The 25,634-nt window shown below is 43.6% G+C and overlaps 1 protein-coding gene across 1 annotated transcript in view; it reads left to right on the top strand.

Moving 5' to 3' along the window:
* Positions 1 to 25,634, top strand: part of ABCB11 (ATP binding cassette subfamily B member 11) — a 443,062-nt gene that overhangs the window by 342,283 nt on the left and 75,145 nt on the right. The window contains exons 21-23 of the mRNA XM_069225280.1: positions 4,372 to 4,476; positions 4,561 to 4,722; positions 6,655 to 6,858. Of these exons, the coding sequence (XP_069081381.1) occupies positions 4,372 to 4,476; positions 4,561 to 4,722; positions 6,655 to 6,858 (471 nt within the window). The remainder of the gene's footprint in view (positions 1 to 4,371; positions 4,477 to 4,560; positions 4,723 to 6,654; positions 6,859 to 25,634) is intronic.

Genomic DNA, 25,634 nt, shown 5'->3' with positions numbered 1-25,634 from the left:
AGTGTATGGTAACTGAGTTGTGACTTTCCCTTCCGATTTCAGAGATGTGGGCCCCACTGCGTGACATCTGCTTTGTTTTCCCATGGACTACAGCTGTGTGACAGTGGTATGTTGGCATCACAATGTAAATATGCATTTTGGCACAGTAATCTCTAATACATTTGTACTAAATCACAGCCAGACTCCAGAATGTTTTGTGCAATACCTGTGTTTATTTCTGTGCTCTATATTGGTGGGTGGTTGCAAATCGGTGAGGGGTGATGGTGGAGGATTGTCCATGGCAGAGTCCAGACTAGTATTATCACAGGTGCATTGTCCAAATGGCTGTGGGAAGTGGAGCAGGGGCAGTTTAAGGATGGACAGGGTGACAATGTGGGTCAGTGGGATGACAATCAGGGAGGTATTCTTTGCTGGCGGGGGTCTTGGCATCTTACTCTGTCTTCTTCCTGGATCTCAGGGCCCACTTGCGGGGTGGTTCTCCTTCTGCAGGGGGCGGGGTGCTGGTGGCCTGTTGGTCCTGTGGTGGGGCCTCCTGTCCACTAGCGCCGGCAGAGGTGGTAGGCAGTTCTTGGTCCATGCTAGTGTCAGGGGCCCTTTGTGGTGCCACAGTGTCCCGCAATGTGGTGACTACCTGATTCAGAGCCCCTACAATGGTGCCCAGGGCGGAACTGATGGTTCGTAGTTCCTCCCTGAACCCCAAATACTGTTCCTCCTGCAGGAGCTGGATATCCTGAAACCTGTCGAGGACCGTCACCATCGTCTCCTGGGAATGATGGTAGGCTCCTATGATGGAGGAGAGGGCCTCGTGGAGAGTGGGTTCCCTGGGCCAGTCCCCCCACTGTCGCACAGCAGCCCTCCCAGTTCCCCTGTTTCCCTGGGCCTCTGGACCGTGTGCCCACTACCTCTGCCCCCAGGTCCCTGTTGTTGTTGGGGTGGTGGGTTAACCTGGGTGCCCTGTAGTGGTGAACACACTGCTGATTGACGTGTCCTGGGGACAGAGGTATGGGCCCGCTGGGTGGGTGCTGTGCTGGTGTTCCCAGAGGGGGGAAGGTCTGCTGTGGCCTGTGGCTGTCTGAGGGGAACCGACTGCCCCGAGGTCCCCGATGGGCCGGGCTGGTCATCTAGATCCAGGTCGACAGAGGTGCTGTCATCACTGTGGGCCTCTTCTGGGGGTGGAGTGGACATTTGTGGACCCTCCTGCGCGGTGACGTGGCGTTCGGGTCCTGCAGGGGTATAAATGGATGGTTATTGCATCTGTGTGTGCCATAGCGTGCATTGGGTGGGTGCCCGTGTACCCCAGTGCTGGCATTCCTGTGTGGGGGCTTTTGTGACTGTGGTTTGGGGGGGGATGGGGATGTGCAGTGGGCATGCTTTGGTGATGGGTGTCCATGCTTTGTGGTCGCATGCAGGGCTCGGGGTTGGGATGGGTGGGTTGTGATGGTGAGCCATTTGCAAGGAGTAGGTGTGATGGGGGTGAGGGTGAGGGTGGGGGTATGAGTTGGCATGCTGGTGGGGTGGGGGGGATGAAGTTGTGAAGATGAGACTTACCAGAGTCCATTCCTCCAGATACTCCTGCGAGGCCCTCAGGATGCAGGATCGCCAAGACCTGCTCCTCCCATGTTGTAAATTCTGGGGGAGGAGGTGGGGGTCCGCCACCAGTCCGCTGCACCGCGATGTTGTGCCTGGATACCATTGAACGCACCTTCCCCCCGTAGGTCGTTCCACCGCTTCCTGATGTCGTCCCTATTTCTTGGGTGCTGTCCCACTGCATTCACCCTGTCGACTATTCTGCTCCATAGCTCCATCTTCCTGGCAATGGTGGTGTGCTGCACCTGTGTCCCAAAGAGCTGTGGCTCTACCTGTACAATTTCCTCCACCATGACCCTGAGTTCATCCTCAGAAAACCTGGGGTGTCTTTGCGGTGCCATGGGGTGGTGTGGGTGATGTGTGGGGTGGATTGTGTGGTGCTAAGCGTGGTGATGTGTATTGGTGTGTTGTGTGAAATGCGTGGTAATATTGCTGGGTGAAAGTAAAATGCGCGTCTGGGTGCTCGGATCTCTATTTCTCTGTGCGTGGTCCCGATTCTGGAGGAGTGGGGGTTTGAGGGTGATGTGGGTGTGTGTTTTATATTGTCTTGGGTGTGTGGGAGTGGTGTTTGTATGTGTATCAGGTGTGTGTATTTTGATTTGTCCAATGTGGTTGTATTCTGTAAGTGTGTGTGTATTTTGAGCGCGGCGGTTTGTACCGCCAATAGAATACCGCGGTTGAAAGACCGCCGCGTGGATTCGTGTGTCGTGATAGTGTGGGCGTATTTCTATTGGCGTGACGGTGGAGGTTTGGTCATCGCCAGTTTCTCGCTGGCCTTTGGTGTGGGGGACTTTTGTGGATGTCTGTATTTTGGCGGTTTGCCTGTTGTGGGTCAGAATGACCGTGGCGGTTTACCGCGGCCGCGGCGGTATGTTGACGGTCTTCTGACAGCGGTAAGCTGATTTTACCACCAAGGTTGGAATGACCACCAAAGTCTTCTCGGAGTAGCCATAGATGGCAAGGAAGAATAATAGATTCAAGAGTGGCAGGGTAAAAGGCGTAGAATGGCAAAATATTAATGGCAAAGAATGGCTTCAGAAGAATGGCTAAGAGTGGCTGATTTCTCCTTGTGTCACGCCGTTATATTAAACTTGTCGAACAAGTCTCTAATTTCCCATTGGGCAATATTTGGTGCATCGTTATCTCTGGCCGTTGATCCATCACACACCTTACTAGAATTTTCACCTAAGACAGTTCTCACATAGTTTATCGGTTCCTGTGACTGATGTCTTCAACGGGTAGAATGTCAGGTAAGAAAAGTTACACTTGTTGCTCCAGTCAGTAGTTCCTTTGTCCTCTCTTAAGCTAGGCGACCATGCACCTGTTGCGAATTACACTGTTGCATTCAGCAAGAATGTCTCCTTGAGCAAGTCGGGTCTCATGAGAAAGAATTTACTACCAGTACACACAAATCTCTAGCTTCTGGAAAAGTACAGCTTCGTCCTTCAGGAAGACAGCACATTGCACGTTAGAAAAACACATTTAATATGAGACCAGGCAGCTAGACCCAGACCCTTGCTAACTAAGGCCTAGTGAATAATTTAGCAAAACCTTAATACATAACTCATATGACTAATTTAAAATCATACATTAGTACATTATTAACTCATTATTAGTCATTTCATTAATCATCGTATACATTGGTGGCCACTCCCCATGGGCACATTTCAAACGTGTGCATTAGTAGTACTCTAACACATTTTCTATGCAGCTCCATTATACATTATTTTGCTAGCATTTCATGTTAATATTGATTATAAAGGTTACACTCCAACAGGATCGATCACCTGGAGCTATGATGAGGGCCGTCTTGTGTTGTCGTTGGACTAGGAAACTCGATTGAGTGGGGTCAAGGAGATGGTGTGTGCTGAGGGGGGTGCGTTGCTTGTTAATGGCCTTCTCCATGGCCCTTGCTGGGTACAGCAAAAAGAGAGATCGTGTGGTAGTTTGCTAATTGAGAGGGGTGTGATGAGGGTTACTTTGGCAGTGTGTTGAACCTTGCATGTTTCCAGTCATCCAGGAACATCACAGTGGTGATGGAGATGTTCAGGGTGTGTTTGAGCACTTCACTGATGGGAGAGGTGGTCAAATTGTACATGAGGTGGGGACAGGGGCCCATTGCTCCTGGGAGTACCATCACTTTGTGAAGTCAGCAATATATAGAACTAGTAAATAAACAAATAACTAAAACAGTTTCTCTTCCCGTGGTCAACACTCATGTTACACAGACCAGACCTAACTGAGGAATACTACACAAAGACCACTTAACTATTGGGTAAAAGAGGTTGATGAATTTCAGTCACACGAAAGGTCTACGTAGAACTATCGGCCTTGAGGCTCTCACGAGCCTACCTGTATTTCCCCATCCATGCTGAGAAACATAGGTTTACAAGCACTTACAAACATGCCTTTAGCTACTGACAAGAAGAAGGGACTTACTGGAAAGTTACAGTAATTGATAAGAGGACTGAAATATAATAACCACATAGACTTAATTATAAAAAAAGACAAACTTCTTAATAGAGAATTAACTATCCTGGATTCCCATTAAGCAAATGGTGGATGTACACTTTGCATCAAATAATGTGGCATCCTCATAAAGTTTAAATATTCATACAAAAAAATCAAGGGGTTGTATAGTATTTAATTAAATTCCTGCAGAGTAAGTGACAAAAGAACAAGACACAAAAATAGTTAAACTTTATTCACAATAAAGAATGTTCATCAAAAAAGTTAAATAATTTGAGAATAATAATTTTAACTTTGGCTGCTTTTATTCAATAGACTTTCTCTTTGCCTGATGAAATGGAGCAAAGAAGACAAATCAACGGAATCTGTTTGCTCTTTGCTATCATTGGAATCATATCATTCGTCACACAGTTTTTGCAGGTAATGGCACTTGCTTAGGCTGAGGTATACTATAGTTTTTTGTCTCATGTGGCATAAATGTTTAGAGCTGCTTTTCTTTCATAGGGATACACATTTGCTAAATCTGGAGAATTACTAACCAAGCGGCTTCGCAAGATTGGATTCCAGGCGATGTTGGGGCAGGAAATTGGTTGGTTTGATGACCACAGGAATAGTCCTGGAGCTCTGACCACAAGACTTGCAACTGATGCTTCGCAGGTTCAAGGGGTAAGAATATAGGCACTGAGTTATTACATTCAAAGATGCAGGTATTTAGGATTAATGTCATAGTTTTTTAAATATTTTGTATATCTGTACAACAAAATATACAACACATATATTTACATATATATATATTTTATATTTAACAATAAAATTTGTTTCCTATGTAGCCTATGAAAAGTGTATGAAGTCAAGCTTATGCAGAATATGTTTCACTTATCTGAAATAGATATTGATCACGATTCTATACAGCCATTACTAGTGTTCAATTTTGCAATCAGAATGAGGCAGGATCACTGAACTTTACCCTCAGAACACACTTGTTTGGATACATCATTTGATTGTAGTGGGTCCATTCTAGAAGCATATACTGGATACAGTTAGTTAAGGTTCCAGGCTAATACTGGTGAGTGGCAAGAATGTGACGCATATGCTTAGCGTTTTGGGGGAAATTTCGAGAGAACGTTGGGGTCTGAATTGGCCATGGAAGGCTTAATACAGTGCCCTGAATCAAACTGAAGCATTGAGTTTGTCAATTTCACCCCTGGTTGGGACATTCTGTGTTGGGGAAGGAGAGTAAATGCTGAGGACATACAAGAACAGTGCTTAAGTGACGTAAACTTGGTTCCCTTTCTCCTCTCCTAAGCGTACATCTTTAAAGCATCAAAGTGAGCACTCTCATAGAAGGTAGACTTTTACCTTTTTCAGATATTTTCGATTTTATCTTTAATAATAGATTCTTAAAAAATGCTTTTTTGAAGCACTTTAATCAACTGGCCTTAAAATGGCTGTGGTTGAGGTGAATATAGGTATACTTTCTTTTTTTGCCAGGCAGTCTGTCCCATTCGACTAGTAAATAAACTGACCTTTCCTTTTAAGATAAGGCTTATGTGGAATTATTTCTTACCGCAGCGTAACTAACTGGGGTGCTGACTCTGGAATCACTGACAATGGCGCAGTTGTGATATTAGGCAAGTCTGCCAAAAGTGTATTTTTTCCACTGCAGCTTGCATTGGCAGTCCTGAATTCAGTCTGGGGGATGGTGGGTTTGAGTTTCGTCAGCATACTACGCTGGAAGGAAACAGATTTTGAAATTTGAGTGATGCTCTGAGCAGACATTAAAAGTGGCCTCAAAATATGACATAGTGGAATCTCCTAGATTCCACTGCTCCATTTTTGCGGTCCCCCTAACGGGGGAACGCCCCCTTTGCATACATTATGTGGCACAAAGGGCTGTAAATACGGTGCATCAGTTTTTGAACCCTAACTCCACATTAGCATAAAAAGAAATGACACTAATGTGGTGTTAGTGCTTCTTAAATCTGTGCCAAAGTCGTTTGGCTAGATGAAGGAGCAAAGGGGATAGAATTTTGAGATATATTTTACCTAGAGGCTGAATCAAACCACAAAACAATTGCATCTAAATGTGTGATTCTGCACCATCTGCAAAGTTTGAATCCTGGGCACTCAGTGTGCCTCCCACCCCAAATGTTGTAAATGGTTGACTGCCTACATATTTTATTCTAAATCTGAATGATACTTATAAATCATAGAAGCAGGCAGCATGGTCGTCAATCTTTGTTTCTCCAAATGCAGATCAGGTCCTTTTCTAGGGAGCTGTCAAAAAGTTCTTACCCCTATACTGAGCTGAGCCAGAACATATCATATACGTGGGGGGTTTATTATATACATGTGTGGCAGAGTGGGAGCACTGACATAAATGAATAGTGCTGCTGCCCTGCCCCACTGTATTTAAAGTGGAAGAAGCACCATGGGTACACCAGAAGATACCCTTCTCGCTCTGCCAGAGTAAACGTCTGACCTAGGGGCCGACCCACAAAGGGGTCATCAGGTCTAAGTGTCGACCCAACCATATTGCATAATTTAATATAATATTAACACTGAAGTCATCATTGCTTGTATTTTATTTTTGCAAAGGCTACCGGATCGCAGATTGGAATGATCGTCAACTCCCTCACCAATATAGGTGTTGCAATTGTGATTGCATTTTACTTCAGCTGGAAACTCTGCTTGGTTATACTCTGTTTTCTGCCGTTCTTGGCCTTGTCTGGAGCTCTGCAGGCTAAAATGTTAACAGGATTTGCCAACCAAGACAAACATGCTTTGGAGTCTGCTGGGCGGGTAAGTCCCTCAATCACAGTTGATTTTAAATTCATATTTTTAAGGGGGTTGCATAGCAGACGGCATTAAGAATCTGAATGAACTATCCAACGTCATTTAAGTAAAGCAAGTGGTGTTGGACTTCTCAAGAAATACCTTCTAGGTGGTGGAACTTTAAGAGACATCTTTTTTCAGCATAATGTGTAATATCAGGGTATATTCAACCACTAAACTCATTTGTATTTAAGTCATTAGTTAGGATTATGATAAAACACCGAGGGGCCCTGGATACTCTGTGATTTTTATGCAATCCAATCTATTTTAATGTTTCTTGTTGTTATTGATGGTGTCTAGAGTTTTTAATATGGGTTGCGTTGGCTGGTAATACGCAGAATCCCTATAATGTTCACAAACTACATGTTTTTATTCATTTGACAGTGTTAAGTATCACAGCTCTACAGAGTGGTAATGACATGATTTACAGGAAATAGGAAATAGATTATGCAACCTCTAGGTATGGAACAGGTTACTCAGAGCAGAAGCTGCAGACAAGGAGCAATACGTACTACAAATGAAAGCATGTGTTCGCGTCCTTGGGGGAGCTTTCAAATAGAAGAGAGTTTAAGTATATGTTTAAAGGATGAGCCATTCATCACTTGCTCAAGGGTAAGAAGATGAATTAAGTTCTCAACTGCATGGGCAGTGCATTCCAAACACTGGTTGTTGCACTGGTGGAAAACTGTTTCATGCCTTGTGAAGTCTTGAATTTAGGTGTCTCACAGCCTTTACTTCTCAATCATTATCAAGCACATAAATTACTAATCAAACTAGCAAAATATGGACGACTGGTCAAATAGAAAATTGTGTAAGCAAGGCAGTCAGTATTACTAAACCTGATCTTTCCAAGGGTAACCCACGAATTTATTGAGGATTTGGAAAATGTGGTATTTTTGTCTTGTAGTAACTAAGAAGCAGTGAGAGGAAGGCCATTTGGAGGGACTTTAGTATATCTTTCTGTAGGAATATAGATTAACAAATAATACTGATTGGGGAAATGGGAACCTGATCCTAGGTTGCTCAACAGCAAGGTGTTCTAAGCAGGAGCTGTCCTTTTGTGTTTTTTGTGTTCGATAATGATCGATAATTATGTTATAGGTCATAAAGACCCCTAATAGTGCCATGTATTGTTCTCATTTTTATAAAGGATATTCTCTGAAAGGATGCTGGGTGCTCACCCACAAGTACGGTGCATATTTCATCATGGGGACATCTCCTTTGCACCTATATTTAAAAGTAGCCAACATTTAATGCCATTTCAAAATGGACTATGAAAATGTGTTCCTTACTTTATTCTTGCTAATGTATGAAATTAAACCTTCTAGTTTTTATCAATGGTGGATGATCATTGTTGGCACATTTTCATATTTCAATCAATCAATCAAAAAATGTATTAAGTGCGCTACTCACCCGTTAGGGTCGCAGGGCGATGTGGGGGGGGGGAGGAAGGAGGGGGGTGCCGATTTACTGTTCAAAAAACCTTGTCTTGAGGTGTTTTCTGAAGGTCAGAGTGGGCTGAGTTGTATCTTTAGATCAGGTGGTTCCAAATGAACTACAATAATCATGTTTTGCTGAATTACAAATCTTTCACCAGAATTCCCTTTAAAAAAATGTTTCTAAAATGTGTTGTGTAACTACTGTGGACACCATGTATAAAAGCTGATGCATGAAGTGCAGAAACAGAGCACACCAAAAAGACATCTCATGTAAGGAACACGTGAAACATCAAACTGCATGGCATCCTTTATGCTTTTCCATCAAGGATCTCTCCTCTTGTGCTCTTTTTCTGTGGCTACAATTTCCATATTTTCATCTTGTTATTCTTCCACTGTTATCTCTTTGCAAATGAGTGTATTTCTTAGTGTCAAGTATCCTGTCGTGAGATGTTCTGTTTTTGCTTTGATGATCTCTCTTGATTGTCAGTCCCTTCTAATCCTGTGAAAAGTATTTTCACCTTGATGCATCCGACTTCTGCTTGTGGTGGGAGTTGGACAAAAATCCCATAACATACAGAAGCCGTGCTTGCATCAATAATTACATTCAGCTTGGTAATTTAAATACAGAGCTCATACCTTGCAGTTAAGTGATGAGTTCCATTTGTATTTGTGGTGAGGAAATGTGGCTTATTCAAATCAGTAGCTATATATTGAGCACACTGTTGGGCATTTGTTTGTTCAGTTCATTTCAGTAAGCTTTATTCGGTTAAAATCCAAACCGTAAAAGCACACATAAATAAATATAAATAACAATTCAAAAAAGAGATAAAACCCTGCAAATGACTGTGCAAACGAACAAAAATGTGCAAAGTTGTTACTATAGCATTTATAAGACAGCTCTAAAACTCTACTCCTTCATTTCATAAAAACAGTTACAATACAGACTCAGTTTCACTTCTATATCAATTCAACATTAGTGAAGCTGGAGTAAATGATTAAGCATAACTTTATAGTCTAGTTAAGTGCGAGAAACATTAAAGTCCCTTCCATCCAACCCCTATCAAACACTCTACATATCGAAGAGGCTCATTCCCCCACATTTTATCTAGCTTTTACAACAGAAGAAATATATTGGTACATTGTAACACATATTTGATTAGTTTGGAGCAGTTGCAAGTACAGTTAAGCTACTTTATACTGCCTGATATTTAAAATCTTTAAAAATGGAATTCAAATCTGGGTTCTCTGCTCACGATACAGACCACACAAAAAACATATGTAGTTGAGCTTGAGGTGTAACAGGATCACATGGGCATAATGTCAGTTCTTTTAAAGACTATGCATTAGAAGGATGGGCCCAACAGCAAGTGGGGCAGACCCAGCCTGAACCTTACCAAATTGAATCTTTGGTGCCGATGTACCTTTAAATGATACAGCTCAATGTGGGAGGGGGCATGCATAGAGGAAAATATGCCACTGCCATTCCCATGCCTAGTTGGACCAACCATCCAGCTCCCTTCAATAATCTGGCTTAGAAGTTCACTTTTAGTGACCTGACCTCGTGCTTATGAGCAATGGTTAATAAATAGGACAGTTCTATCAATAGCACCTAAGGTTTTTTTTATCATACATGAGCCACTTGCTTCTGTGTACCCCGTCAAGATGTAAATAATCAGAAATCAGAAATCAGTGACTGTGTTAATGCTGCTTCAGATCTAGACCAAACCGAAAGCCACAATTGTATTGGAGCCATCCTCACTATGTCTCTCAGGTAATGCAGTCCTAATTCTTCGTGGACTATTAAAGAAGGGATACTGCCAGGAAGTGACAATAATCTTCTTAAAAATATCTTCTCACTAGTCTGTAAAGTTGGCCAATCGCTGTACCCACACGCTTCTGCACCATAAATAGCAATTGAGCTTTATAGATTAGTAATGGTGGCGTCTGTGAGGAATCGCGCCTAATCTAGTGGCAAATCTACATAAGGAGGCTACTGCCTGCTCGTACTGCATGACCCTAACAGTCTCAAGATGGCCCAGTCTTAAGATGGCTATTACTGCCAAAAGGCAGCACCAGATAGGAAATTGTGGGAATGCATTTAAGGGGAGTATCACCGATGTGGAATGCAGTGAGCCTGATTCTTGGGCGACCACAAACCATAGCGTAAGATTTAGCTTTATTTGTGACAAGGCCTACCTCAGAGGCCTACCTCAGAAATGAAATGCACACAATTGTCTGAAAGTTTCTGTAGGCTCCTCCTCGTTTGTGCCATATGCATGCAGTCATCTGTGTACATAACAACAGGTAAGTGTCGCTTCCCAATCATAGGAGGATCAACTGCCGCTTCAATCAAAATATCATCCAGGACATTAGTGTAAAAACTAAAAAGAAAGGGTGCTAGAACACACTTCCTAATCTTAATATATGTGGAACATTCCCCATTAGGCCCATACCTTATCCTTCTGTTTACATCAGCATGCAGTTGTGAGAGGAAATATGCAATTTTAACATTAGCAACTCTCTTAACCAACAGGTCCCATAGTTTACCCCTAATAATGTTGTCAAAGACTACACTTAGGTCCATGGACACCAAGAATAGACAACCCTCCTTGACGATCACATTCTAAACAACAAACAAGTGCAGTTTCAAGCATTGGCCTGACTTCCTTAGGCCCTGTCTAAAACTATATTGAGTGGACGATAGAATGCTATTTTCATTTGCCTAGCCTTCCAGTTGATCTGAAAGAACTCTACCCAGAATATTGGCTGGTAACAGTGAGGATCACTTCTATTGCCTTTTTTTATAAATCAACACAATAGTAGCCCTTGACCAAGAAATAGATGGAGCAAACTTTTTTACACTGCTAAAGACATTTACTAAAATTGGAGCACACAGCGACAAGTTGCTTTTAAAAAGGTCAACTGGAACCCAATGTGGTCCTGTTTTTTTTTTCAATGGGCTGCTGTTGTTTGCCACAATTGCATCCCCTAATGTAATGTCTAGATCAGCAGAATTTACCCAACCCGGTGCATCAGTAGGAGGGGAGCAAACCAGAGATACCAGTTAAGTTCCTTACAATTATATTACTTCGTGAAATTATCAGACCAAACATGTTCAGGTATAGAAACCTCTATGACAGAATTGGAGTTCAATGAAAAGAAGGAGATGTTAACCACCTTTCAAAATTGGGTTACATCTTTCTTAATAGAGGCACTAACCAGCTGCTCCCATGCCTCACCTCTGATTTTGTCTTTCCTTTACCTGATAGCTTCTTTATAAAGCTCCCTGCAATTCATTCCCTCTGATGGAGTCCTTGGTGAGCTTTTCATGGCACACATAAGACTACTATAGGCACATGAGCAAACCATTTAACAGGCCTCTGTGGGTGACAACTCCTAGACGTTACTAGATGTTCCTTGGCCACCTCACAAATCTCAGAGAAAGCACCCAAAACAGACCCTCGGTCAGGATTATCACTAAGGCAAAGTTTGAACTTGTCCCTGCAATTCCCTATAAGTTGCATTAAGGAGATGCCAGGGTCAATATCCCTCCATTTCATTTGCACACCCCTATTTCTTGTATATTCTACTGAACAATCCATCCTGCCTTCACATGCCCGAGAAAGAACTACCAAGAAACTGAGCACCAATGGGTTGTGATCACTTACAGCACTATTAAGAATATGAAAATCAAAGGCTTTGCCTCTCCCTGTAAATGTCACCTGATGGGAAATGCGATTTGCTATTAGGCCAGTATCCAGAATAAGGTCATGTGCCCTCACCAGCCTATTTAACCTAGCTCCCCAAGGGTTAAGCATGAAGTGTGAAAAATTAGAGAAGTCGCTATCTGCCAGCCAACACACAAGGTCAACCGTAATAGAACATAACCTAAGGTTAATGTCACCCCCCAACAATATTGGGACGTGCTGTGTTGCCAGAGCTGCCAGCGGTGGGACCTAAAGCCCCTTTAAATCTTTTCGCGCGCCCGCTTGCCTCGCGGGACGCGCTGTGTTGCCGGAGCTGCCAGGGGCGGGACCTGAAGCCGCTTCAAATCTTTTTGCGCGCCCGCTTGACTCGTGGGACGCGCTGTGTTGCTGGAGCTGCCAGGGGCGGGGCCTGAAGCCCCTTTAAATCTTTTTGTGCGCCCGCTTGCCTCGCGGGACGCGCAGTGTTGCTGGAGCTGCCAGGGGCGGGACCTGAAGCCCCTTTAAATCTTTTCGCGCGCCCGCTTCACGGGACGTGCCCGGGCAAAGCCCGGGCCAAGGGCGGGCCCGTCCTGTGCCCGTAAGCGCCTGGAAAAGGCTGGGCTGGGCCACATATCTTTATTTTTTGGTTTTACATTGTGGATTGGGGATTAGTGAGGCCTGAGAAGCAAAGGCTTATTCTACTCTCCAGGTCCCCTGCTGCACTCTCTGAACGCGGATCTGTTCAAGCGTGCCACGGAGCCCTGGTTAAGGGCGGGCCCATCAGTGACCAATTGTGACCATCTGAGGCAGGGCTGGGCTCCACCTCTGGGCCCCAAGGTACGGTTTGGGGCTCTCTGATATAGCTGTGCTTACCTTCTTTCAAATTTGCCCCTAAATTGGTGTGGAGTCTCTTCTACAGAATGGTAAGACGCAAGGTGAGAACTAGTCCTGATTTGGGCCCTGCTAAATCTAAAATTTCAAAACCTAATAGAGTCACGCAACTCCATACTAATTGCGTGTCTAGAGAGATCGATAACTTAATAGAAGAAGTGGAACTAATTCTCAATAAAAAAGAGAGGAACGCTCGGAAGGGGCAGAAATCGAGGACTTTATTGCCGTTTTTAACATCTGGGACTAATTTTTCTGCTGAAGCTCAGCCCATGAGTGTGCCGCCTCATGCACTTCCTTCTAAAAGCCCTCCTAGAACTGTCAATTCTTCCTTACATTCTGTACCCAAGTCTAATTTGAAAGTTTCAGTTACTGATACTATTATTCATGGGATCACCTGCTCAAATCGTTTCTCTATTCTGGATCAACAAGCCTTGGACAGTGCTCAACAGATTCCTTTGGCTCCCCTGCCCCCCAATTGTGATTCCCCTAGAGAAGATTTTTTAGCCCTGGTCTCCAGCTTAAAGAGTGAAGTAGGAGAGTTGAAACACTTATTGCTTGAAGTTCTTAAGCTTCTCAAGAAACCTGATCTACCTCGAGTACTGAAGCCATTGTCTTTGCCATGTAACCACCCCTGGCACCTGTGTTCTCGTCAGTAGATTCGTCGTTGAATTCTGAGGTTGTTCAGGGGCCTAATCATAGGCCTCATCACAAGAGAAATGCTGCACTGCCCTTGGCAAAATCCATACCTCCTATCTCTCCAACTCTGATGGGAATTGGAACACCACCTTAGGATCAGGCCAGCCCTCCTACATGCCCACTGAAAATTGCATGTACATGCACAACGTCCCTCCGCCTTCAGCACAAACGTGGGAAGACAAATCTTCCTTAACTAACAAGGTTTCGCATTGGATCTGCAATGTTAGAGGTTGTGGCTCAATTATTCATGACGACATTATATCGGCCATACGATTATGTGGCCGATCCGGCAGGACGGAACACCATTAATTCATTCTTTCAAGTCCCCTTTTGGTCCCTGGCCTATTGCAACCACACAAGTAAGGAACTTGATATATTTTTTAGTGACAGCCGTTCTGCTTCAGGAAGCATGAGTTTGTCCACTCGATCAAGTATGTCTATGCCAGTACCAATCAATGCAACTGGCCATGTTGCTTTTATTGGCCCAACACCCAGCCTAGCTGTTGTGACTGATATGGGTTCCGTTTGCAAACGCATTAGTGCATGTGATTCTGAGCTTCGGGGGTTCACTTCAGATATTGATTGACTAAGTTTTTCTAATCTCTGTCACCCTAGCATTAGTCCTGATTCACAGTCGTTATCACATGCAAGAATCCTGTCAAGTTCAGGTGTTTATACTTCACGGGACCCTCAATCTGTCTTTATTGTGAACTCTAATCCTGTACCGCATGTTGAACACAACAACATTCATTCCCTAGTCGATTCAACTAGTAAACCTACCTGTTGCATTGCACATTTAACAGGGATGCTCTTGTCATGGAATGTGGCTGGCATCAAAAGTAAACTAGCTGATTCTGAATGGGGGGGCTTATGTTGAAACCTTTTGCATTTGTATGCTCCAGGAAACGTGGGCTACGGAAAGTGTGTATAGGCAAGGGTTTTGTTCTTATATTAAAAATGCTACGCAGTCTCCCATAGGTAGGGCAATATGGGGTTTATGCACCTGGGTTAAGACGATTGAGGTGTGGGTAAATAAGGAGATTTTTGTAGACTCCCCTGATATTTTGGCAATAGCAATACTGCCAACCTCAGGTACTCCAGTTGTATGTATCAATATCTACAATAGACCAGGCCCTTCCAATCATCGGTCTGCTACTATAGATCTCCTGCATAATCTCATATTAGACTTTCGTCCCAAATATCATATTATCATTGCAGGCGACCTTAATGCGCAAATTGAATTGAACTTGGCCTTTATTGAGGCAACGCAGACTGAAGATGAAGTGTGGAATATTTCCCCTTTTCCAATGCAGCCAGTGTTATCTACTGTTTGTAGTAGGGTCTCGCAGAAAACAGATCTTATAGTAATACATTGTCTTCGCCTTGGCAATGGACGGTTCCCAGCAGATACTCCCGCTAGTCCAACCTTTTTTAGGGGATCATATAGCAGTACTTTAGATTATGTTATGTTTGTTTTAAGGGTTTGGCATTCCATAATAGATGTGAAGGTGGGCCCATGGCACACAAGTGATCATGCGCCTTTACAAATTGTTTATGACAGAACTCTTTTATCAGGAGCCCCGTCTCTTTTTGTTTCCAATGTTCATGGAGCCTTGAAGCTGTCCAGTAACAGGCATGCTGAGAGATGGGATTCATTTTAGAAGTCTAACATGTTAAGGGATAAACTGCGTGCCTTAGTCTCTAGACACCAGTGTTTTGACGATCACTTTGTATTAACCTCTTTGGAATTTATGTCCTCTCACGCGGACCTCTTTGCAGGCCTTAAGGAGTTGTTTACCAAAACTGTCATGAATCGAAGCAACTCCTCCTCTTCATCCAACAGCAAGTGGTTTGACAAGAGGCGCAGAGAGGCTAAGAGTTTTTTGATTAAAGTATTAAGATCTAAGGATCAGGAAGCTATTGTGAGAGCAAGAAGATCTAATGTCTCCACATGCAAGATGTGTAAACTCGAGCATGAGGAGAGACTATGGGGCAAACTGGCCGAGGCGGCTAGGACCCAGGACTTTTTTGGCTTCTGGTTACGCGTAGAGACTCAAATCTCTCATCCGTCCCAGAATGCCATATTGCCGCTGACATCTGGTTAACTTACTTTAGGGAGCTATATGGCCCCACTTCTGACTCCGCTGTCATCAGTTTTGGAGAGTTATCGCCACTTTGCTCTCCAGCGATCTCTCTGCCCCCTTTTACTCTAAAAGAAACTGAGTTGGCAATTCTTGCCCAAAAATCAGGGAAGGCACCTGGGCCGGATGGAATTCCCTCAGATTTATATAAATCAAATCTGCCCAAATGGACTCGGTACATAAATAGGATATCGAATTTTGCCTTGTCTACTAGGTCTTACCCTGACTCTTGGAAGGAGGCAATTATTGTGCCCATACACAAGAAAGGCGAGAAGAATCTTCCACGGAACTACAGACCTATTAGCTTCATAGACAATTTGCAAAAAATATTTTCCTACCAGCTGCTAAGTAGGTTGAAGCATTGGATAGCGGAATATCAGATTCCAAGCCATCTCCAGGCAGGGTTCAGAGATAAGGTCAGTACTATCGACCAGGTTTTCCGCTTCATTACCATAAAGTGGAAGACCGCGACGTGGATTCAGGGCTTCTTTTTGTGGCATTTGTTGATTTGAAATTCGTCTTTGACCTTGTCGTGCGTCCCAAACTGTGGAAAGTCATGAGTAAAGCTGGAGCCCCCGGCTCCATGCTTTATATAATTAAAGATCTTTATTCAGGCAATTGCGGCAAAGTACGATGGGGTCTGGCAGGTGATCTAACTCCAGCATTTCCCACAGTCCGTGGCGTGAGACAGGGTTGTGTACTCGCGCCCACCCTGTTTCTCCTATTTATCAATGCATGTATCCCCTACCTTTTGGATTGTCCTAGTGATGCCCCAAGTATGGGAGGGCAGAAGTTCCCATGTCTTTTATTCGCTGACGATACCTTGTTACTCTCCCGAACAGCCATGGGCCTTTCATGTTTGCTTGCAAGGTTCGTGGAGTTCTGTTAAGATCATGGTCTGGAAATTAATTCATCAAAAACGAAATACATGTTGTTTGGAGACAAAAAGCAGAAAATTAGGAGACCTGTTTACCTTGAAGGTATCCCACTGGAGAGAGTGGGCACTTTTGATTATCTAGGTGTAAAATTAGAAGAATCACACCATTGGCAGTCCCATATCCAGAAATCATTAATGTGCCTGAAGCAAAGGGCGGGTGGTATTGCGAGATTTGCAACCAGATTCCCCCAGTTTTGCCCTGACTGCTGCTCTAGAAATATACAAATCACAAGCCAGGGGGGGGCTTTGTATGGTACCGAGTTATGGGGCCACTGCAATCTGGAGAACCTGACTAGGGCGGAAAATCAGTTTTTAAATACGTTATTAAAAGTTCCATCAAGTACTCCATCTTTGCCCATCCGAATAGATTTAAATCTTTTTCCTATTAACCAGATTGCTGCTCTAAGGCCATTATTGTTTTGGATTCAGCTATGGTCATCAGACGCTCTCATTCCATTTAGATGTGGGCTGCTCAATTTGGTGGGCTCTAACCCCAACACCAAGATTAAGTGGTGTTCTTATGTTGAACGGTCCTTATTCCACCTTGGCTTGGGGTCCTCTTGGAAGGATCCCTTTTCTATTCCTAAAAATGCTGTTCAGACACTGAAGGACGCTTTCTGGCTCAAAGTCCAAACTACACAACTGGCTGAAGTTGCGCCTTCTTCCATGACTGATAGCTTTCTGCAATTTAAATGTTATTATGAGTTCGAGCCCTTTATGGATGCAGCACTCTCTCCATATGCGCATGCTCTTTTCATTAGATTTAGAATAGGGTCTCTTCCTTTGTGTTCTTTAACTCATAAATGGCCCAATTCTATCAATAAGTCTAAGTTATGCCCGATGGGTTGTAAGAATGAAGAGTCTGATCTTCGTGTCCTTTTTCAATGTCGTGCATAGGACAAACAGAGGGCTTTTTGGATTATTCCCCTATGCAAACAAATGGGTTTCAGGAATTGTTTATTTGCTGAGAGAGTACCTAAATCTGATTCATCCGTACAAATAGTTTACCCTGTGGAAAAATTTCTTGAATCAATATGGCGTTTTAGATCAGCGATTTTAAAAAATAAGTCTTGGTAGTAGCTTTTAGAAGTAGGTATTATAGTGCACATTTGTTGTATTTAAGTGTATGCCTATTAGCTTGATGTTTTAGTTGGGACTGGATGTTTTTTAAGCATTATATTTATGGAGAAAGATAACCCTTTTATATCATTATTTTATCTTGTTTTTAACATTTCTCTTTTTAGAATTTGTTATCTATCTTATTGGTACTGCTTTTATAATCTTTTTCTGGATTGTTATGTACTGCACTTTTATGGTATGTTTTTTATCGAAATAAAGTAATGTGATGATGATGATGATATCAGACCTAATAGCATCTCATCTAGACTATATGCCAGAGAATCCACAATTTGGACATTGCTTATAGTAAAATCTAGTAAAATTGTTATGAGAAAAGTTGATGAGTGTGATTAGGGGACAACCAGGCAAAGACAGGACTATCAGTTGGAAAAAGGGAGAGTCTAACCGTGTCTTAACCACTTTAGCCAGCAAGGTGGTGCTTATAAGTGTTACAAAGCCACCACTATAGTGCCTAGCTGGCGTTGGCATAGCATGCTAAGAAATAGACAAAAAGTCATTAACCCTTTCGCTGCCAGGCCTTTCCCCTCAGGTGCCATGCCTTTTTTGGCTATTTGTGGTAGTTTTCGCTTAAGCCTTCATAACTTTTTGCCACTTAAGCTACACACGCCAAATTTGCGTCCTTTTTTCCCAACATCCTATGGATTCTAGGGATTCTAGAGGTACCCAGAGTTTGTGGGTTCACCTGGAGGAGACCAAGAAATTAGCCAAAATACTGCAAAAAAAAAATTGTTTAAAAAATGGGAAAAAGTGCTGCAGAAGAAAGCTTGTGTTTTTTTCCCTGAAATTGGCACCAACAAAGAGTTTTCAGTGCTAAAATTACCATATTCCAAGCTTTAAGGAACAGGCAGATTTGAATCATAAAACCACATTTTCAACACAATTTTGGCATTTTACTGTGACATACCCCATTTTTACTATTTTTGTGCCTATAGCCTCCTTCCAGTTAGTGACAGAAATGGGTGTAAAACCAGTGCTGGATCCCAGACAGCTAAACATTTCTAAAAAGTAGACATAATTCTGAATTCAGCAAGGGGTCATTTGTGTAGATCCTACAAGGTTTCCCTACAGAAAATAACAGCTGAAATAAAACATTATTGAAATTGAGGTGAAAAAAACTGCCATTTCTCTCCACATTTTACTCTGTAACTTTTTCCTGCAATGTCAGATTTTCAAAAGCAATATACCGTTACATCTGCTGGGCTCTTCTGGTTGCGAAGATATATAGGGCTTGTAGGGTCATCAAGAACCTCAGGTACCCAGAGCCAATAAATGAGCTGCACCATGCAATGGGTTTACATTGTATACTGGGTATATAACAATTTAATTTGGTAAAATATAAAGAGTCAAAAATAGGTATCAATGAAACCTTTGTATTTCCAAAATGGGCACAAGATAAGGTGTTGAGAAGCAGTGGTAATTTTTCACATCTCTGAATTCTGGTGCCCACGACAGGAAATGCCCCAAAACACAACATGGACATATCACATTTTCCCAAAGAAAACTGACCTGTTTTTTGCAAATTGCCTAGCTGTGGATTTTGATCTCTAGATCAGTTGGTGTCTAGGGAAACCTACCAAATCTGTGCATTTTTTAAAGCTAGGCACCTAGGGAATTCCAGGATGGGATGACTTGTGAGGCTCGCACAGGGTTCTATTACCCAGAATCCTTTGCAAACCTCAACAATTGGCAAAAAACACTTTTTTCCTCAAGTCATCTAGGGAAACCTACCAAACCCAGACATTTTTGAAAACTAGACACCCGGAGGAGTCCAGGGAGGTGTGGCTTGATGGATCCCCCAACATTTTCTTACCCGGACTCCTCTGAAAACCTCAAATCTAGCTAAAATAAAATCAAATTTTCACACTTTTCTTTGTGGGATCACTGTGCCAGTACAAATTTCCTACCCCCCAATGTTCCCCTCTGTCTGCCGACAAAAATGATACCTAACATGTAGAGATTAAGGGGATAGCACAGCGAGTTGATACGTACAATTTGTTTTTTATACATTTTTAGACTGACTCTGCTTTGGGGACCCACAAAAAGTGAGGTATAATTTTACTTGGGAGACTGGGGTGAATGATGGGTAGAAGGAAATTTGTGGCGGCGCAGTGATCCTGCAAAGAAAAGTGAGGAAAATATGCTTTTTTTAAGCAAATTGTGAGGTTTGCAGGGAGTATGGGTAAGAAAATGTTGGGGGATCCATGAAAGCCACACCTCCCTTGACTCCACCGGATGTCTTGTTTTAAAAAATATCTGCGTTTCGTAGGTTTCCCTAGATGACCGCCGCACCCGGGACCAAAAACGCAGGTGCCACTCCCTCTGCAAAAAAAGGTAGTTTTATAATAGATCATTTTGATTTGTCCACGTTCTTCTGTGATGTTCCAAAAACTAAAATTGTGAAAAGAAACACACTTAGGTTATGTTAAAAAGACCCCTCACCCACCAGCCAAGTTTGTGGCATGCTTCATCATCGGGGACCCACCTAAGACACCTAGCATGGTGTGCTTCGACGCCTGATTACAGTGGAGCAGGTTTTTTCATTTTTACCACACATACTGGTTGGATTTGGCATGAGGGTTAGTGATGGTTCAGTAGATCAAATTTTATTAACAAGAGATTTCACAAACATGAAATACGCTGTTAATAACTGAAATGCCAAAAAACCTGAACCAATGACTCGTAGCTCATGAGCTGTAAAGCCGCGTCAAGTCACCAACTGCTTTATAGTCCATTCACACACCTTTCATACATGACATGCACAAGACCATTCACGCCACCAGCCGCGGGCCCAGCACATTACAACACTTGCATCAACAGACAGTGCCATTCAACGGGCCAATCACTTTCATACGCCCACATGCCTGGCACTGCAATCACACCAGCTGATGGGAGTTTGTAGACTGGCGTATGGCTAGTAGTGTGTTGCAGTGGCCAACAGCAAATCACAATTTACACTGCCAGCCAAACCCCACACCACACACACCGCCAGCCAAGCGACACTCCATGCACACCACCAGCCAAGGGCCACTCCATGCACACCACATCACTTTTTTTTAAACAACAAAGAAACCACTTACTAAATAAGTACAAAACTACAAACACAAAAGCTCTAACTAAATACATGACATTAATGCCAACTGTGAAACTGAACATATGAAAATTATTTTGGGTGTGGAAACTCCTGAAACAGCTGGCCGCACACACCCCAGGCTTTGAAGGACAATATATACGAGTCTCCCTCCGGATACCTCGTCAGGGACAGACTCTCCATTGCTTAGCGGAAAAGTCTTTTTTGGGAATGGGAGGAATCTGATCTGGAAAGTGGCGATCTTTCAATCTAGCCACATCCTCCACCACTGCTACTCTAGGAACTCTTGCATTTTCCACCACAACAAGGCTCTCTATCACTGACTCCTGAAATTTAAGAAATGTCATCCTTGACTCAGGGGAACAATCCTTGAACACAATAAAAGCATTAAAGGTTGCTAAATTAAACAAATTTATGGCCAACTTTTTAAACTAAACGGAAGACTTATGAACAGCAGTGTAAGGTTCCAACCTCTGATCTACTCTATCAGCACAACCCATGTGCTTACTGTAGTCCAAAATGCACACAGGTTTGCACACTTCAGCAACCTGAACCCAAACAGTCACAGGGGAAGTACTCTCATCATTGATGGTGGTCAGCATGTACACATCCCTCCTGTCTGCAAATTTCAGAGCTAGCTTCTCATCACTTCGCAAGGCACTGAACTGTCCCCTCTCAAGTTTTTTCACAGACAAGCTGCCTTGGATAGCCTTTCTGGTTAGAGCAGATTGTGCCACAAGCAACAGTGTCCACGCTGAACAATTCCCTGAACATCTGCACTCCAGTGTAAAAGTTATCTACGTACAAATGGTGACCTTTGTTAAACAGTCGTCTACCAAGTTCCCACGCAATTTTCTCACTAACTTCAAAAGTGGGCAGACAACTAGGGGGGTCAATATTGGAATCCCTACCAGTGTCAACCTGGAAATTTTAAACATAGACTGTACTACTTTCAGACAGCATATACATTTTAATTCCATACCGTGCCCTCTTGCTAGGAATGTACTGCCTAAAAACCAACTGACCCGTGAACAGGACCAAAGACTCGTCCACAGATATTATTTTCCTTGGAACATAGACCTCTGAAAGCCGATCTACAAAGTGAACATGGATATCCCTAATCTTAAAAAGACGGTCATAATCAGGGTGATTTCGTGGCAGGGCTAAAGCACTGTCAACAAAATGCAGCATCCGAAGAAGAAGCAAATACCGATTACGAGTCATGGTTGCAGGAAATATAGCTGTTGCCATCAAGGGCCTAGTTGACCAATAAGAAGCCAGTGACGGCTTCCTTATCAACCACAACAAAAAAGTCAAACCCAGTAACTTTTTCAACTCTTCCAGATTTGTGGGAATCCACTGGGTAGCGCTAAACTGTGGCCTAAGTCTGGCAGCGTTGTCCCTCAAATATTGCTCCGCATACAAATTAGTCTGCTGAACAACCCTTTCCAAAAATACATCATCAACATCATCACTCAAAGACATTAACAGGAAAAAACCTTTCTGTATTCACTCTACACCCTGGTAGACCAGTAAAGGCAGGCAACCCTGGCTGCTCCATGTTTGGGGCAACCCAGGTGTTAGGTCTTCCAATGGGAAAGCTTTCAGCCCCAGGCTGCTGTATTATTGCCACATCAGTGTCCTCCTCTAAAACAGGCCCTTCATCTGCACTGAGAGTGGCTTCCTCATCAGAATATTCCTTTTGGACAGAAAATTCACTGCAAGAATCTCTTTCTTCCTCCTTTGCCTCAGATGCAGAGTTAGTCTCATAATCATGATCAGAAGATGACTCAAAAAGCATACAAACAACCTGCTGAGCGGTCACCCTGCGGCTAGCCATGATCTTTTCTAGGAAAAGTAACTTGACAAATGTGCCAACAACAACCAGCACTGTCTTAAATAAGTAATAAACAAAGTGTGGCTTTATCACAAAGAGTTATGTACTCAAAAACTATACCAATCACTTGCCTGAAAAAGCTAGGCTGACCAGCAACAATTCTGCAAAAACATAGCAATCACCAATGAGATCCCAATGAAAAGAAAAAAAGAAAAGAAAATTAGACATGAGACAAAACAAATATCGTTGTGCAAAAATCAAAGAACAATTTCACACACAATCCTGCATTTAGTACACCACTTACAAAAATGTCATTCTTGCATGGCAACATTACTCCTTTGAGGTAAATTGTTTTTTATTACCTAAAACATGCAACTATGCAAACTGGAGGTCAGCCACTGACAAAACCACAAGGATTGACAGCAAAGGAAGCAAAAGCTTTGAACTAGAACAAAAAGGAGAAATAAACTGTTACAATCACAAATGCAAATACTTCGCCAGTTGACAAACACCTGCCACCAAACATTTAGACATTTTCCCTGGTGTCTAGTGGTTTCTGCCCCCTTAGGGGTAGATGGGCCTAAATAAATTAGGCCGATTTGCCTCAGCGGGGGCAGAAATGGCCATCAGTACTATGTCCCCTTTGGGGGGCGCAACCCTTGCCTAAGGGGCTGCCTCCCACACAAAACACACACACACACACAAGATCCCTGATGCTAAGTGGTTTCTGTCCCCTTGGGGGCAAATGGACCTAAAACCTAAAAAAAAGGCCGATCTGTCCCCAGTGGGGCTCAGAACAGCCCAACAGTGCTATGACCCCTCTGGAGGACCACCCTTGTCCAAGGGCCACCCCACACACTCCAAAAAAAAAAAAAAAGAGCAAAAACCCTAAAAATAATAGGCTGATCTGCCCCCAAGGGGGGCAGAAATGGTGTAAATAATATTGCCCCCCTTTGGGCAACGACCTTTGCCCAAGGGGCCACCCCCCCAAACAAAACACACACACATACACACAAGATCCCTGGCGCTAAGTGGTTTCTTCCCCCCTTGGGTGCAGATTGGCCTAAACAAAATAGGCTGATCTACCCCCAAGGAGGGGGGGGGCAGAGCTGCCCAACTGTACTGTGCCCCCTTTGGGGGGCAACCATTCTCCAAGGGGCTGTCTCCCCACACAAAAAAACAAAGAACAAAGATCCCTGGCGTCACTGTGGCTTCTGCCCCCCTTGGGAACAGATCGTCCTAACAATAATAGTCCGATCTGCCCCCAAGGAGGGCAGAAGTGGTGTAAATAATATTGGTCCCACTTGGAGAGTGACCCTTGCCCAAGGGGCTGCCCCCCACAAAACACACACACATAAGATCCCAGGTGCTAAGTGGTTTCTGTCCCCTCTTGGGGGCTGATGGGCCTAAACAAAATAGACTGATCTGCCCCTAAGGAGGGCAGAACTGCCCAACAGTGCTGTGCCCCCTTTGGGTGATGACCCTTGTCCAAGGGTCCGTCCCCCCACACAAAAAAACAAACATAAACAATCTTTAGTGTCCCTGTGGCTTCTGCTCCCATCAGCCTAAAAATAATAGGCCAATTTGCCCCCAAGAGGGGCAGAAACGGCGATAAACTATATGCCACCCTAAGGGGAGCAACCCTTGCTCAAGGGGCCGCTCTTCCCACATGTAATAGACACAAAAATAAAATCCCTGGTTTCTAGTGGGCATTCCTGCTGCCCGATCGCAGTGCGATCGGGCAGCAGGAATGCTGAAAGAGACATCGAGCGAAAGGAAAGGCCTTTCCTTTCACCCGATGCCCCTTTCATAAACAATCCTCCCCGGCTGCAGGAGAAACTTACCTATTTCTTTGTAGACACGCTGGAAGCAAATGTCTTCCAGTGCGATGGCGGCCTCTAATGATGTCAGCGTGCAATTGCGCGCTGACGTCATTAGATGGGGTGGGGGTGGAAGGGGAAGCGAATCCCCTTCCATTCCTGCCCAGGGGAGGGGGGTGGGAGGCCCTCGGGGGGAGAGCTAGCACTTCCCCTGAAGGCCAGGTGCAGGATGTAACGGTTACGTCCTCGGCACCCAAGCAGTGCTGCTGAGGAAGTAACTGTTATGTCCTGGGCACCCAAGGGGTTAATGTGTATGTTGGACCATGCCCAGGTTTCTTGGAAACAGACAATCTGATGATTGGAGAGTAGTGGTACCCAATTGCTATCTGCCTCTTTGCCATTTATCCCCACAATATTCCCAAAAAGTACATTCAAATCAGGCAGAAGTCATACAGGACTGATCCAGGCATCTTGGCCTTCCAACAATAGAGTAGCTGAATATTTCAAGTGACCATCGTTAACTGTTAACTGTTGATGAGACACTTGGAGAGCAGCTAGAGGTAACCTCAACCTCCTGGGAATTCGACAAATCATTATAGCCCTCGCTTCCCCTAGATCACTCATCTACTGGCACACTCACATCCTCTCCTAAGAGTCCTCCTCCAATGGAGCAAAATGGTTATGTGTGGATATACCAAAACTATTGGGTCTTTGTACATGCTCCCTCTGACTCGATCTAGACTGGTAAAAAAATCCTAAGAGCCTAAAGGCACCACCTGTATTCCTTGCCAAGGTTCCTGCAGGTTGCGAAGCTCCTCCAAAAAAAACCCCACCAACTGTGGGTCTCGAAAGATGACTACAATACAGTGACCCATTTCCTTCTTCTGAGAATTACCTAACTAATGGACCCTCCGTACATCGATTATGCTTTTTGAGAGCATGTCACTACTCATACATTTGAGCATTTTGCCAAACCAATGGGACACCTTGTTCTTTATTTGGTGGTCTTGCTCCTTAGAAGATGGATCAAGGAGCAGTACATTTTTAATACAAATATATATGTCATGC

This window comes from Pleurodeles waltl, chromosome 3_1 (assembly GCF_031143425.1).
Source record: "Pleurodeles waltl isolate 20211129_DDA chromosome 3_1, aPleWal1.hap1.20221129, whole genome shotgun sequence".
Taxonomy (NCBI): domain Eukaryota; kingdom Metazoa; phylum Chordata; class Amphibia; order Caudata; family Salamandridae; genus Pleurodeles; species Pleurodeles waltl.
This window is presented reverse-complemented; position numbering and strand designations above follow the sequence as displayed.